At 43.7% G+C, this 12,592-nt stretch overlaps 1 protein-coding gene across 2 annotated transcripts in view; it reads right to left on the bottom strand.

The window, feature by feature from the left end:
- LOC121198447 (trinucleotide repeat-containing gene 6A protein-like) overlaps positions 1-12,592 on the bottom strand; it is a 32,979-nt gene that overhangs the window by 10,589 nt on the left and 9,798 nt on the right. The window contains exons 4-10 of one of the 2 annotated variants that reach the window (XM_041062607.1): positions 6,309-6,647; positions 5,403-5,450; positions 1,942-4,002; positions 1,608-1,806; positions 1,032-1,495; positions 741-872; positions 469-624 (exon numbers count right to left, since the gene is read on the bottom strand). In XM_041062607.1, coding sequence (XP_040918541.1) covers positions 469-624; positions 741-872; positions 1,032-1,495; positions 1,608-1,806; positions 1,942-4,002; positions 5,403-5,448 — 3,058 coding nt within the window. In that variant the 5' untranslated portion in view covers positions 5,449-5,450; positions 6,309-6,647. The remainder of the gene's footprint in view (positions 1-468; positions 625-740; positions 873-1,031; positions 1,496-1,607; positions 1,807-1,941; positions 4,003-5,402; positions 5,451-6,308; positions 6,648-12,592) is intronic. The other variant, XM_041062609.1, reaches the window with a different exon arrangement.

Here is a 12,592-nt window from a genome sequence, read left to right as displayed (position 1 = left end):
AGATTCACTGCATGCTGTTAGAACTGCACACAATATACAGAACTGGGGAACTGACTGAAACAGTCTTTTAAGAATGCTGAGATGAAAGTATTCCTGCAGGCTAAACACTGAAATATCTGTTGTAAACTAACCAACCACATCTATACAGGACCAAAATAAGAAATGAGCAAGTGTGAGTCAGCAGTGTTAAGAATCACTGATTTTCACATGTATACACGTGCTAGAGGTAAGTGCGCACGTGGACATTTTTTCCTATTTGTTTTTATAGTCAAAGCTACATGAAAGATGTGGTGCCTGCTGAAACCAGGGTTTTGAATTTAGTCTACTAGTTGTTTAATCTGTGAGTAAAATATATAAAATGTAATGTGTTTCAGTTAGCAAACTGATCATTTTTTGTAAGTTCATGAATATAAACATATGGGTGTGTATGTGCCTGAACTGTATGCGTGCATACATATCCAAACATACCAGAACTGCAGCTTTTGTCCTGGGGCTGCATGGGCTGAGGAGGATGCATCGAGCTGTGTGCTGAGTGTGACTGCTGCTGAGAGGACGGGCCCGTGTTCTCCTGTTCTGATTGGCCGGTCCTGTTCCACATGTTGACAGATCCACCACTGTATTTGCCTAGGAAGACGGTTTAATTAAATGTTTTGACATCAGTTGCAATTTTCATCTGATGTTGCTCAGGCCTTGTACAGCTCTTCTACAGACACACAAAAAAAACTGGATTAAGTATTTACCAGGGTCTCCCCAAGCTGCAGTGCCATCATCGATCTCCATCCTCCGCCGTATGGACTCTGGAGAAGGCTCTTCCCACCCAGTCGCCACTTCCTCCTTCTGACCTACTGTGGGCATGGGGCCTCCCAGCCAGCCTGATGGAAGAGTAAATAAAAGTGAGTCATCAATTTTATGTCCTCCTACTTAAACGTCTTGCCATACTGTGTCAATACTCTTACGAGCCAGAATTCAGTTTTGGTGCACTGTAGTCATCGTAACTTTTATTGTGATAGAATGACTGCTCTAATAACTACCTGTGGGCTTATTGGAGCTTTGATTGCCTCTGGACATGTTGGAGTCAGGACCTTTTCCCCACTCATTGGAGGGCTTCGGATTCGGCTCACCCCAGTTCTGGGGTCCATGGTTGTTCTTCATTGGCTCACCCCAGCTCTGGTTGTTACTCTGAGAACTGGGTTTGTGGACTGAGTCGCCCCAGTTGTTTGGCGTGCTCTGGTCTGGAGTATTTGATCCGCCACTCCCTACCCAGGTGTTGCTGCTGCTGGTGTTGGTTCGGCTCGGTTCGCTCCAACATCCAGAGCCAGACCGGTCGCTGTCGCTGTCCCAGCCCACTGAGCCAGCACCTTTTTGGGGCTCACCCCAGTGGTTGTTGGCACCTCCTCTGGCACCATCTCCACTGCCACCCCAGCCTTCACTTCCATTTCCACAACTGGAACCCCAGCCCTGCTGTGGTTTGGGCGCATTAGTCCAGGTATTGGACCTAAACAAAAACAATAAAGGTGATCAGTAAAATATAAAATGGTCAGCGGACAAAAAGCAAGAAAATATATTAAGATGTCAGTTAGGGCCAAAAAGACAAAGACATTAATTACCTGTCATCTTTGTTAAAGTTGTTGCTCCACGTGTTACTGTTGGTGTTGCTACCCTTGTAGCTGGATCCATCATCCCATCCACTCTGCCCACCCCCTCCGCTCGCTGGGGCTTTGCTGTCCCATCCAGAGGTTGGTCTCTGGTCTCCCCAGCCAGAACCTCCTGTATCTGGGCCTGAGCTGCCTGGCCTACCCCCCCAGCCTGCAAGAAAAATAAAAGGAGAAATTCTTTTTTGATTTTGAGTTCTGAAATAGCAATTTCTGATCTAATTTTGAATATTTTCATTTACATCACTATACTGCATTCATAAAAGTGTCATACACATTATGCCACTACCTCCAGAGGTCTGGGAGGGAGCTCCCGGTGCTGCTGTGCCCCAGCTGGAGCCTCCACTGCTGTGCTTCCTTTCATCTCCTCTAGGACCCTGGGGCTGATTGTTAGTAGGAGAATTGACGTCCCAAGCAGTGTTCTGCCGTATGGGTGTCTGACCCCACCCAGTGTTGGACAGAACCCTAGGGTCCACGTCGGCCCGGGCCAGAGCTGATACTATGGATGCAGAATGGGCACCTTTTCTGCGGTTCCCCCCTTTTGGCTGGCTGCTGTCTCTGTCTGAGCTGGATCGGCCTCCGGAGCTTTCTCCACTTCCCTCACTTCCTCCAGAGCGACCCCAGCCCCCAGTGACACTCGCCAAGCCATGACTTCCACCTCCTCCCCCTCCGCCTCCCATGCCCATGGCATCATCCTCCAGGCTCTTCCAGCCATTGTTGGCAGAGCTTCCTTTCTGACTTCCAGCATCTGGATGGTTGTTACCAGGAGCTGCTGATCCCCACTCTCCATTTGACATCTTACTGTTTGATGTGGAAGAAGATGATGAGGACGAGGAAGAAGATGATGTGCTGCTCCCCCAGGGACGAGGTATCCCTGCTGGAGGGCCCATCGTAGTTTGGTTCCCACTTCCTGGTGTTTGGCCTGCAGAGCCTGGGATTTGATTTGAGCCAACACCCCAGGACAAGTTACTCTGAGGCTGGTTTGGGTTATTGGCGGGCCCCTGGTCCCAGCGTGGGGCCGCAGTGTTATTGTGGTTATTATTACTCTTGTAAGCAGCAGAAGAGGAGATTTGGGGGTTCCCAGCCTGCATTAAGGCAGGGTTTTGGGGGTTCACAGTGTCTGCATTTGGGGGGCCCTTGTCTCCAGGGTAGGTAGTTGCGCCCCAAGGCGTACCGAAGGCCCCAGGACCCCCCAGCTCTCCTTGGGGGTTCTGGGGGGCTGATGAGGGGTTTCCATTGGCCAGCGGACCCCCATTCCCTCCTCCAATGGAGCCCCAGGAACAATCCCCACTGAGTTGGGGTGAGGCGGTAGAGTTTGGTGGGCTAGAGGTCATTGTGGTGTTAGTAGTAGTAGTAGTAGTATTCATCATAATAGTGTTATTTGGTCCATTGGATTCAGTGTTAAGGTTGGTAGGCTGCAGGCCACCATTTCCACTGTTGCTGCTTCCTAACACCTTGCTGCTTGCTGTACCATTATTCACCTCAGTGTCTTCCATCATACTGCTGTTGTCTGGAGCTGCCATGCCACCCCAGCCCAGCAAGGGGCCCTGCTGGGATGTTATACCCAATTTGGAACTCATCCCCTGGGCCTGTGGAGGCCGCTGGCCCTGGGACACCGGGCTCGGGGTTGGATTCTGTAGCCAGGCACCGTGGTTGGCATTTGGGTTTAAAGTGTTTGGGTTTAACCCTCCGTTGATGCAGGGGGTGCTTCCGCCCGTGGTGATCATGTTGCTGCCTGACTGGGTGCCCCATACACCACTGTTACTGACGAGCTTGATGTTGTGGTTACCCATGTTATTGCTGCCAATACTGCTGGACCCAGCCACAGAGTAGTGGGAGGGACCGGTGATGTTATTATTTCCATTATTTGCACCACTGATGGTTCCCATCCCTCCACCAACAACCTGACGACTGTTGCCGTTGCTGTCTCCATTCACTGAAACGCCGACCATCATGGCAGAAGTCACCAAAGAGGAAGAGGGGGAAGAAGCCGTAGAAGACACAGCGGAAGAAGCATTTGCTGACATCATCATCACTGTTGTCACAGCAACAGCGGCAAGGTTTTTCTCTGAGCCGATCGAGGAGCTAGAGTCCGCGTCCATGCATTCTGATGCCAGCTCGGGGTCTGATCCTGACCCACAGCCAGAAGAGGAAGAAGACGAGGAGCAAGAGAATGAGGAGGAGGAAGGAGGCCAGACGGAGGAGCTGGTTGAAGAAGGGTTGTTGGGTTTGTCAGTGCTTCCGTCCACTAGGACTTTGCCCCAGTTGCTGTTGCTGTCACTGTTGCAGGGAGAGCCAGAGGACCAAGGGGAAGGCTCATACTGTGAGTCCAAGCCAGGATGCTCCAGACCTGAAGAGACAAAGGGTGGACAAGGCAGAGGACACTGTTAGATTGAAGGTGTTAAAAACATTCTCATTTCATTTTCAAAAACAAAAGATAAGTGCATTTACTCAAGGTGTTAATTTATCCTTAGTGTACTATATTTAATGAAATAACAGATGTGGTTTTAATTCCCTCATTCACAATCGCTTTTCTATTTTCCCATTTCCTCCAACCTTCAGCTGCCCAACTGTTCTGGATGTGATCAGCGCCAGGCCTGAGCCTGGGCACAGCTGCCACCATTTTGTCACCACAGCAGGACCCAAAAGCATGCCAAAGCTATAAACTAGGATTCACAGAGGCGTAGGACGACCAACAGCAGGAGAGGAGAGATGGAGGGCACAGGGGAGGTGGCAATTGAGTGTGAAAAGAGGGAGGGAGGGGAGGAAGTGGAAAAGGAGAAGAGGTGGTGACAACTGAAAAGACCCAGACTTTGTTTACATCTTGACATTTTTTCCAAATATATTTAAAATGTCTAAGATCATCTTCATTAAGACCTGGCATATCTCCAAAATTAAATGACAGAGACCACTTGGGATCCGATTTTGCTTTCATGGCCATTTTGAACACACTGTATCAGTCACAGTGGCAAGTTCCTGAATTTTCAGTGGTACAGAAACTCTCTGTGGATAATACTACTTTATTTATCAGTATTCTTTGTCACTCTTACAGCACTGCTGTAGAGGGAGCCCCCATTCATTTTGCTGTGGTAAACCAATGTTAATGCACAGTAGTACTGCTGATAACTCACAATGTAAGCGTTTTAATGTGAAGGCGGTCAATGAAGCATGTCTTCATTATAAAAGAACTTCTCATGATGTTGAAGGTTAGTTAATGTTAACAAGAGCTGACTGGATTAAGTTTCTCCAAATAGATATTTTCCTTGTGACAATTTTTTGTGCAGAGGTTGGTGATACATGGACACCTTGAAAGGACAATTAAAGGTTTTCAGACAAAATATGAGATGACATTTCAAAAAGAAAGGCTGACTTTCTACCTTATGACTAAACAATTAACTTGTAGGAAATGGGGGAAAAAAACAATTTGCAGTTAGTAAACATTTTTGGGTTATGAGAAAAAAAAAGAAGATGGAGTTAGATGAAGAGGTGCAGTGGTTCTAACTGTCCTGGGAAATACAGAGGGCAGGACATGCAAAGAATAAACTCTGAGCTCTGGCACCATTTCACACCCATTCATCTCTCTCTCTGAATTTCTGATATTCCATGAATAAAATCCATCATCAGTCAAGGTCAAGTCACACTGCTTCTACCTAATCTGACAATCGCGAAGCAGACAGCCAAAGTAAGACAGCGTGAGGAAGACTGAAAGGCTGAAGAAAAGGGGAAGGAAAAAAAGCCATGTGTAGTCACCTGTTTGATTAGGGGAGTGGCTGACGGAATCCCGAATGGGAGCCATGCCTGGAAACAGAGAGAGGAAAGACCGTCAAACAGACTTAGGGGGGTTAAGAGAGAGAGACAGAAGACAAACACAGTGAGGAGATGTTAGAAATAGAGAGATCATTCACTGAGAATCAAGAAAATAGAAAAGAACACGAGTGTTTAGGTCAGAGGGGTTCACAGTGAGAAGGGCTTGCAAGTAGAAGAGTATTAGTGGACTGTCACTGCTAGACTCTGAACCCAAGTTAGCAGGTACAGATCATCATATGAAGGTATAAAGTGAACTATTCACATTTGTATTAACTCATAGTCTAAGCAAATCAGCAATAAGTTGTTATACTTGCTTGTTGTGATTAGTGATTTGCAAGACACAACACAAACTATAAATACTTCTATAGCATGCTATAAATAATTCTTTTATTTTGCTGAGTATTACATATGTAATATAAATTTAGAGCAAACTAACAAATTGGCAAATACTTCAACAACTTCAGTAAACTAGAAACAGTTAAAAAGTTGTTGCTTAAACATTTTTATAACATGCAGTTTAGTTAAAGGTCACAAATTTGGCTCATTAAAGGTTAATCAAGTTATTCATTAATCAGGTTGTTTTCTTTTTTTTGGCTAGACAGTGTCTTTGTATTTGGGATTCAAGAAAAAGAGGAAACTCGTCAGGACCTGTGAGCAAGAACACACCCACATTTTAACATTTACTGCCATTTAAATGTAATTGTCCAATTGTTTCTCTGTTTATCCAAGAATGTGAACATTGGCAGACAGTGTGTTTGTGTAGGCCAGTGTGCCTCAATGATACATTCTAACTGAATGTAACCCACTGCTGTTTGCTGGTGCTCTTTTCTTTCTTTTTTCATAATTTACCTGTGAGTGCGGCTTGTGGCTGCGGCTCCTGGCTGGGCAGGAGGGCGTCCCTGGGTTGAGTGGAGAACAGGTGACCTCTTGTTCCCAGGTCGACAAAGGGAAGGTCAAAGGTCAAAGCTCAGAGGACACAGCCTCAAGGGTCTGAGATGAAGAGGCGGGGCTTATCAGAGCGGGCAGCAGGCTGATCAGGCCCCCTTGGCATTGCTGAAGACTGTATGCGTGTGTTTGTGTGTGTGTGTATGTGTGAGTATGTGGGTGTGTAGGTGTATGCGTGGGGAGGGGGAAGGGGGGGATGTGGTTTAGATTTAGGACTCTGCCTTGACTTGGTAAGCTCTGGCACTGCAGAAAACGACAGAAAGGGACAAAAGGGGAGAACAGGGAGGTTAGTTAAAAATACTGCATGTCCATTATCAACAAGTCTACAATCATCAGTTTGTAAAACTCTCAATCACAACATCCATCACCAGTCCACACCACCAGCAGTTTTATTAACGTTTCTAGAGGGTTTTAGACGACTGTCGCTCCCTCACGTCTCACACGTGTGCCTCTATACCAGTCCACTGGGACTCAGATGAATAGATGGCACGCACACAAATGAATCAGTAAAAACACTTTTGCTTGTGTATACTTCTCACGAGGCCTATTTGAAGACTAATTTAATGATTCGTAGCACCACTATAACACAGGATGAGTGTTGTACGTGATCATTATTTACAGAAAGTAGTGATGTGTACTTTCTCTTATTCATTTGTGATACAGTGACAGTGGGAGGGTTAGCATTTTCTAGTGACAAAAAAATTATGTAAAAGTACCCAAAGCTACAGTTATCATGGCTACATTTTTTTAATCCCTGCAAAAGAGCAATGATGGCCACAAGCAGGCTTGTGGTGGAAATGGTTTATTAAAGAACAAAATGTTTCTTGCACTACTGAAAATGAAAAAATTATTGAGCTTTTCTTAGGCTTGTTTCATGTTGTCTCCACTGACAACAATCCCTACCAGCGTCACACCACACAAGCAGATCATTATTCTTATGGTCTCCACGTGGTAGCTCCTTAGCCGTCATAGCCTTGATGCATAGTTACATGCATAGTTAAATTAAAGAGGTGCAGGTCAGCTGCAGCAGGGCCGACGGCATAGCTAGTGGTTGCACCTCCACTGTAAAAAGTGTGGAAATGAGTGAGGGTTACAAGTCTGTGTTTTCTGTTTCAGTGCCACTGCTGTCCAAAAACAGCCTTATCCTTTCCTATTGTTCTCTTCCTCTTTCTCATGCTGAAAGAAACTAATTATTCCCATCTGTCCTTGGCCCAGCTTATGGTACACTTGAGTGCGAGACAAATATGTGAGTCAGCTAGGTTACTCAGAAAAGTAGAATGAAGAAAGGGAGCGAGTGACCACCCCACACCTTCTCTTCTTGAGGGGGAATGAATGTGTATGAGTTGAACTAGATTAGGGTTATACAACAGGCTTAAAGCTGGCAGCACTGCCCTAGGACGCCATGGCAAGCAAAACCTCTTATCCTAGAGCAGAGGAAGAGAAGTAGTGAGGGGACAAAGACAGCAAGAGACAAGGAGGAAAAAAAACAATAAAAAGAAAAATAGGACAAAGGCACGAATCAAGAGACGGGAGAGAGACACAGACATCCTTCAGTGAAAGTGGACCAGTGTATTTGACAGCAAGGAGATAAGTGTGTGTGTGCGTGTCTGCTGACCTTTTCTCAGTGTAGGTTAGCAAGTGTGGTAGCTCTCTCTGCCTGCTGCAGCAGTACACAGGTCTATTTATAAACCTTCAGTTCAAATAGCAACCACTCTGTTCACTAGCCAACATGATAAGAGACCAAACAAACCCATGTGTGGACAATGAGCAAGTGTGCAGATGAAATGAAGCATGCATGTGTTACAAGTTCAGAGCAGATTTCAGTGATTTTAATGTTCAGGGGTGACTGGCTTGCTTATTGTGGTGAGAATAACCTCATTCCACAAACACAAAATATAATCCAACTATTGCAACTCAGGGAAAAGGTTTCTTTCAGTCACACAGCAACCAGGGCTATAAAAGCCTACATACTGACCAGACACGCTTAACTGAGGCCAGATTCCACCTTTGTTAACTCAACTCACTAGCTAAACCCAGGCATACAGCCAGCACCTAAACATAAGCCCGCCAGAAGCTGTTTAGCCGTCCTCTGGATCCAATCAAAAACAGACAGGATGTCATCATTACAAAAAAAACCTCCCAAAAAAGTGTCTCAAAAGTATTTTAAAGAAGGAGCATTATCCAAAAGACAGAATGAAAAAAAGCAAGAAAGCAAAACTGTGGAACTGACCTGCCTCTGGCAGCCAGAGCGCAAATAGAGCAAACCCCTTCCAGCAAACTGAGCTGTTTACCTCCATGAATCTTGACTCAACCTTCATACATGGAAAGACCTCTGTCAACCCCAAAGAATCTGATTCAAAGTGCCTACACAAGGATAACAACTTATCCTTATAAGGTAGTGCAAATCAAAGTAATGTAGAAACATATGTCACATTTTACTTGAGAAAGTAGTCTTCTTTCTCAAAGAAAAAAAAAAACAAAACGGGGGGTGACTGAGCTTTGCGATCTCCAACACCCAACCTGTACTTGCTGCCTACATAATACTGTTGGTTTGTGTCTTCTAGAGCGGAAACAATTCCTTAATTAACCAATTTGTCTTTCAACAGAAAGTCAATCAACTATTTTGATAATAAAAGTGGGAATTTGCTTCTTTTCTTTGTGTAATGTGATAGTAAACTGTATAAAAAAAAAAAAAACCTTTCCACATAAAACAAGTAACCTTGGGCTTTAGAAATTTGTGATGGGCTTTTTTTTTTTTTTTTTACTATTTCCTTTTATAGGCTCAAAGGTTTAGTAAATCATTCAAGAAAATAATCAGCACATTAATCAATATTGAAAATAATTGTCAGTTGGAGTTGTGCCTGCACCTAATTTCTTAAATGTCAAATAATCTATCAGGGTTTTTAATTAGAAGGCTTATTCACTTATTTAGCTCATTGGGAATTATCACAACACAAATAACAATTTTCTTAGTTTACAATCAGAGTGTAGCATACAAAACATTAACATTTCTTGTCCCTGGTGTGTATAAGCATGGCCATTGCTGCTGCACAGTACACAGAGTACAGTTTGTTCCTCTTTCCCCCTGCTTCCATCTGAGAACAGCTTTCATGAGGGCCCCTGGAGTTGGCAGCAGCTCGACTGCTGCTATCATCTTACAGACTGGGGTGGGGGGTGGGGGGTTTAGAGACAAGACACAAACACAGAGAGTGCAGCTGGGGGGGCCGGGGGGGCATGCAAAAAAAAGATTAAAAAAACAACAATACCAAGGTAAAGAAAGGGGAAGAGAGAAGACAGAGAAACAGAGAAGTGCAATGTGATAAAGGAAGGACGAAGAGGCAGAGGCAAATGAGCCTGTCATTGAGGTTGATGTGAGAGGAATGTAGCTGCAGCTTCTAACATGTATAAAAAGCAAAGAGGTCAACTTCCTGAAGTCAGCAGCACATGAACCCAGTACAATGTGTGCTCTCACTTCAAAGGAGTACGAAGCAAAGAAACTAAAGGCAAAGAAGCCAATTCACTGAACACCTGACCAGTGGTAAAATAACGACAAGAATTAACCAATGAAGTGCTCTGGCACTGTTTTCTACCTTACCAGTTACATAAACTAACCTAGAGAGTAGGAGTAGAACAGAGGTGGATCTAAACCAAAATACATCCAAGCAGATATAATACGCTGTTTTTGAGAGCATCTGTTCATGAAAAAAACCTGTTATAAATACAGGTATATCTCTATGGACATTTGAGGCTAACTAAAAGTCTTGAGTTGTATGGAGTGAAAGTGAGACGTTTAACTGGTTTGAAATGTTTAGGACATTGCCTAAACTTGTTAGAGGCCCTCAAACAATGCATCTTTCTTATTCTCTGAATCTCTGGCATATTCTTTCCCACATATTTATAAAAATATGCATTTTAAATATTTGCTTAAAATGGCTCGTTTTAGATGATTGCTCCATGTTTAGAAACGGATCCCTAACAATTACCGGAGAAGCCACACTTTCACAGTACAAAGGTTATTAAATGAACAATACATTTTACAAGCTTTGCACTGATTGACTTGATTGTCTAAACACTCTGGATGCAACTTAACTGACAACTGAACATTGTTTTTAGCTACAGGCACTTTTCACGTGTCCTGCTGTTGCTATGCAACTACAAAATCTATTTGAAGCATGATGCTTTGTTGCCCAACGCTGACTTTTCTTTTTTAATAATTTGCATAAGAGTAAAACATTACAGGCCTTCAACAACAAATCTTAATGTAGAAAAAGAAACAGTCGGTGGTATAACAGGTGTAGAAAACACACAGGCTCAGATATGCAACATGAGTTGGACTTGGCTATCCAGTTAGTTCTGTTATAAAACTGATTTCACCTGTCATATTACTTCAACGGCACACAAGCATTAGTGCACTGACTGTATGTTACACTCTGATTTAACACTAAAATAAATGCACACTTGCATGATAAAAAGCTGGCTGGAGGGATACATACCAATTACTGCATGTGTGACAAATGTCTCGTACAAGGACATGTTTCCTCATCTTGATTCTGCCTATGTAGTGCTGTGTTTGAAAATGTGCTCCAAGTTCAACACATGCACATCGTCAAACTCTCCTCATGCTTACAGACATGTTTATTTTGATGGCTCAGTTTGCTCTTTGTACTGTATATATTTTATACTGTACAGTGCATTATTACAAAATTTATAATGATCTTTAATTTGATTATCTTAAAACTCAGTTCAGTTTGATCTTTCTCAGAGCAACCTATCTCAAATGTATTTCCTGGAGCTGAAGTAAGTAACCAGTGCTTGTTGGGGAAGATCCTGTTGTCATGGCGACATTCCTAAACACTCCCTATTCCTCCGAGCTTGTCCAACCAAGATGACATCAGTGCAAGAAGCACACGCCAGTGTTTGTGTCTCAAATATGTAAAAACCACTCACTAACCAAGCAGAAAAGCTGAGGGGAGCCCTGGGAGTGTAAGCAGGCAGTCTGCCTCCGTCCTGCTATAACTTCCCTAGTCTCATGTGACATAAACATGAAGGAACTGAAGAGCGCAACTGAAGTGTTAAGAAAAGATGCAGTTTAAGGGAGTGACTTTGCTGCATGTGTCTGGTCTGCTTTACTAACAAAACAGTATGCTGTGCATAAGATTACATGAGAAGAGCGAGCGTGTGCAGGAGCAGATAAGCGCACTTGCTGCACAGTCCACCACTGTCACGTCAGCTTTGGAAGGTGTTCGGAGGGGCACCCACACACTAACCAAACTCAAACCCAGGGCAATGTTAGCCAAAGCACAGGCTTCAGGTTTTGCTTATGACTCAGCTGATTTGTCCATTATTCAGTCATCCATTTGACTTTACACTCACCTGCCCACCCACACCCAGGTAGGTAGTATTTGCTACCAGGCATGCTCAGAAACTTTTATCTCCTCTACAAATAGTTTAAAATTAGTCAACAGGACTGATCCTTTTCAAGCTTCTGTTTTGAGCCCAGCAGCAAATGGATTTTCTTCAGTCTTCTGGGAGCTGGGCATGCTTTGCTATTTTATACTACACAAACGCTTATCATGTATTGCCAGACTCATGTCTCTACGCTAAACCACAGCAGTCGGGGTTGTTAAACTATTTTGAGCTTACAGGACTTTATCTACTCTACCAGTCACAAGGGAGATAACAAGCCAGTGTTGATAGGTTATTTTCTCTTATTTTGAAATAACTTGGTCATTCCATCAGCCAGGTTGAATCGTGATAATTATCGCACTGTACTAGCATATATTTACATTTTTCTGTTATTGACTGTACCCATTTACGCATCATGGAGCATAAAGTATGAGCTGCATTCAAACATTCAAAGCATCAAGTACAAGTTATGCACATTTGTTCTCTCTTATGTGTAAAGCTGTAACTAACAATTATTTTCATTTCAGTGTATCTACTGGTTATGGTTATCAAGTGGTACAGATTAATTTTCAGTCAATCTACTAAACAATTTATCAGCGCAGTTCTTCTGAAATATTTCATTTATATATGACTCAATCAAAATGTCACATTCCTTCTGGATTCAAGACCAAAGATCGCTGAACTTGAATGCATGCTAAAGAGTTCCACAGCTGAAGGCAAAGCAGCCTATAGACACGCACTATAGCCAGACACTGGGCCTTTCAGAAGTACAACGATTACAC

Source organism: Toxotes jaculatrix, chromosome 18 (assembly GCF_017976425.1).
Source record: "Toxotes jaculatrix isolate fToxJac2 chromosome 18, fToxJac2.pri, whole genome shotgun sequence".
Taxonomy (NCBI): Eukaryota; Metazoa; Chordata; class Actinopteri; family Toxotidae; genus Toxotes; species Toxotes jaculatrix.
The sequence above is the reverse complement of the archived record's forward strand: the minus strand, read 5'-3'. Positions and strand labels throughout refer to the sequence as shown.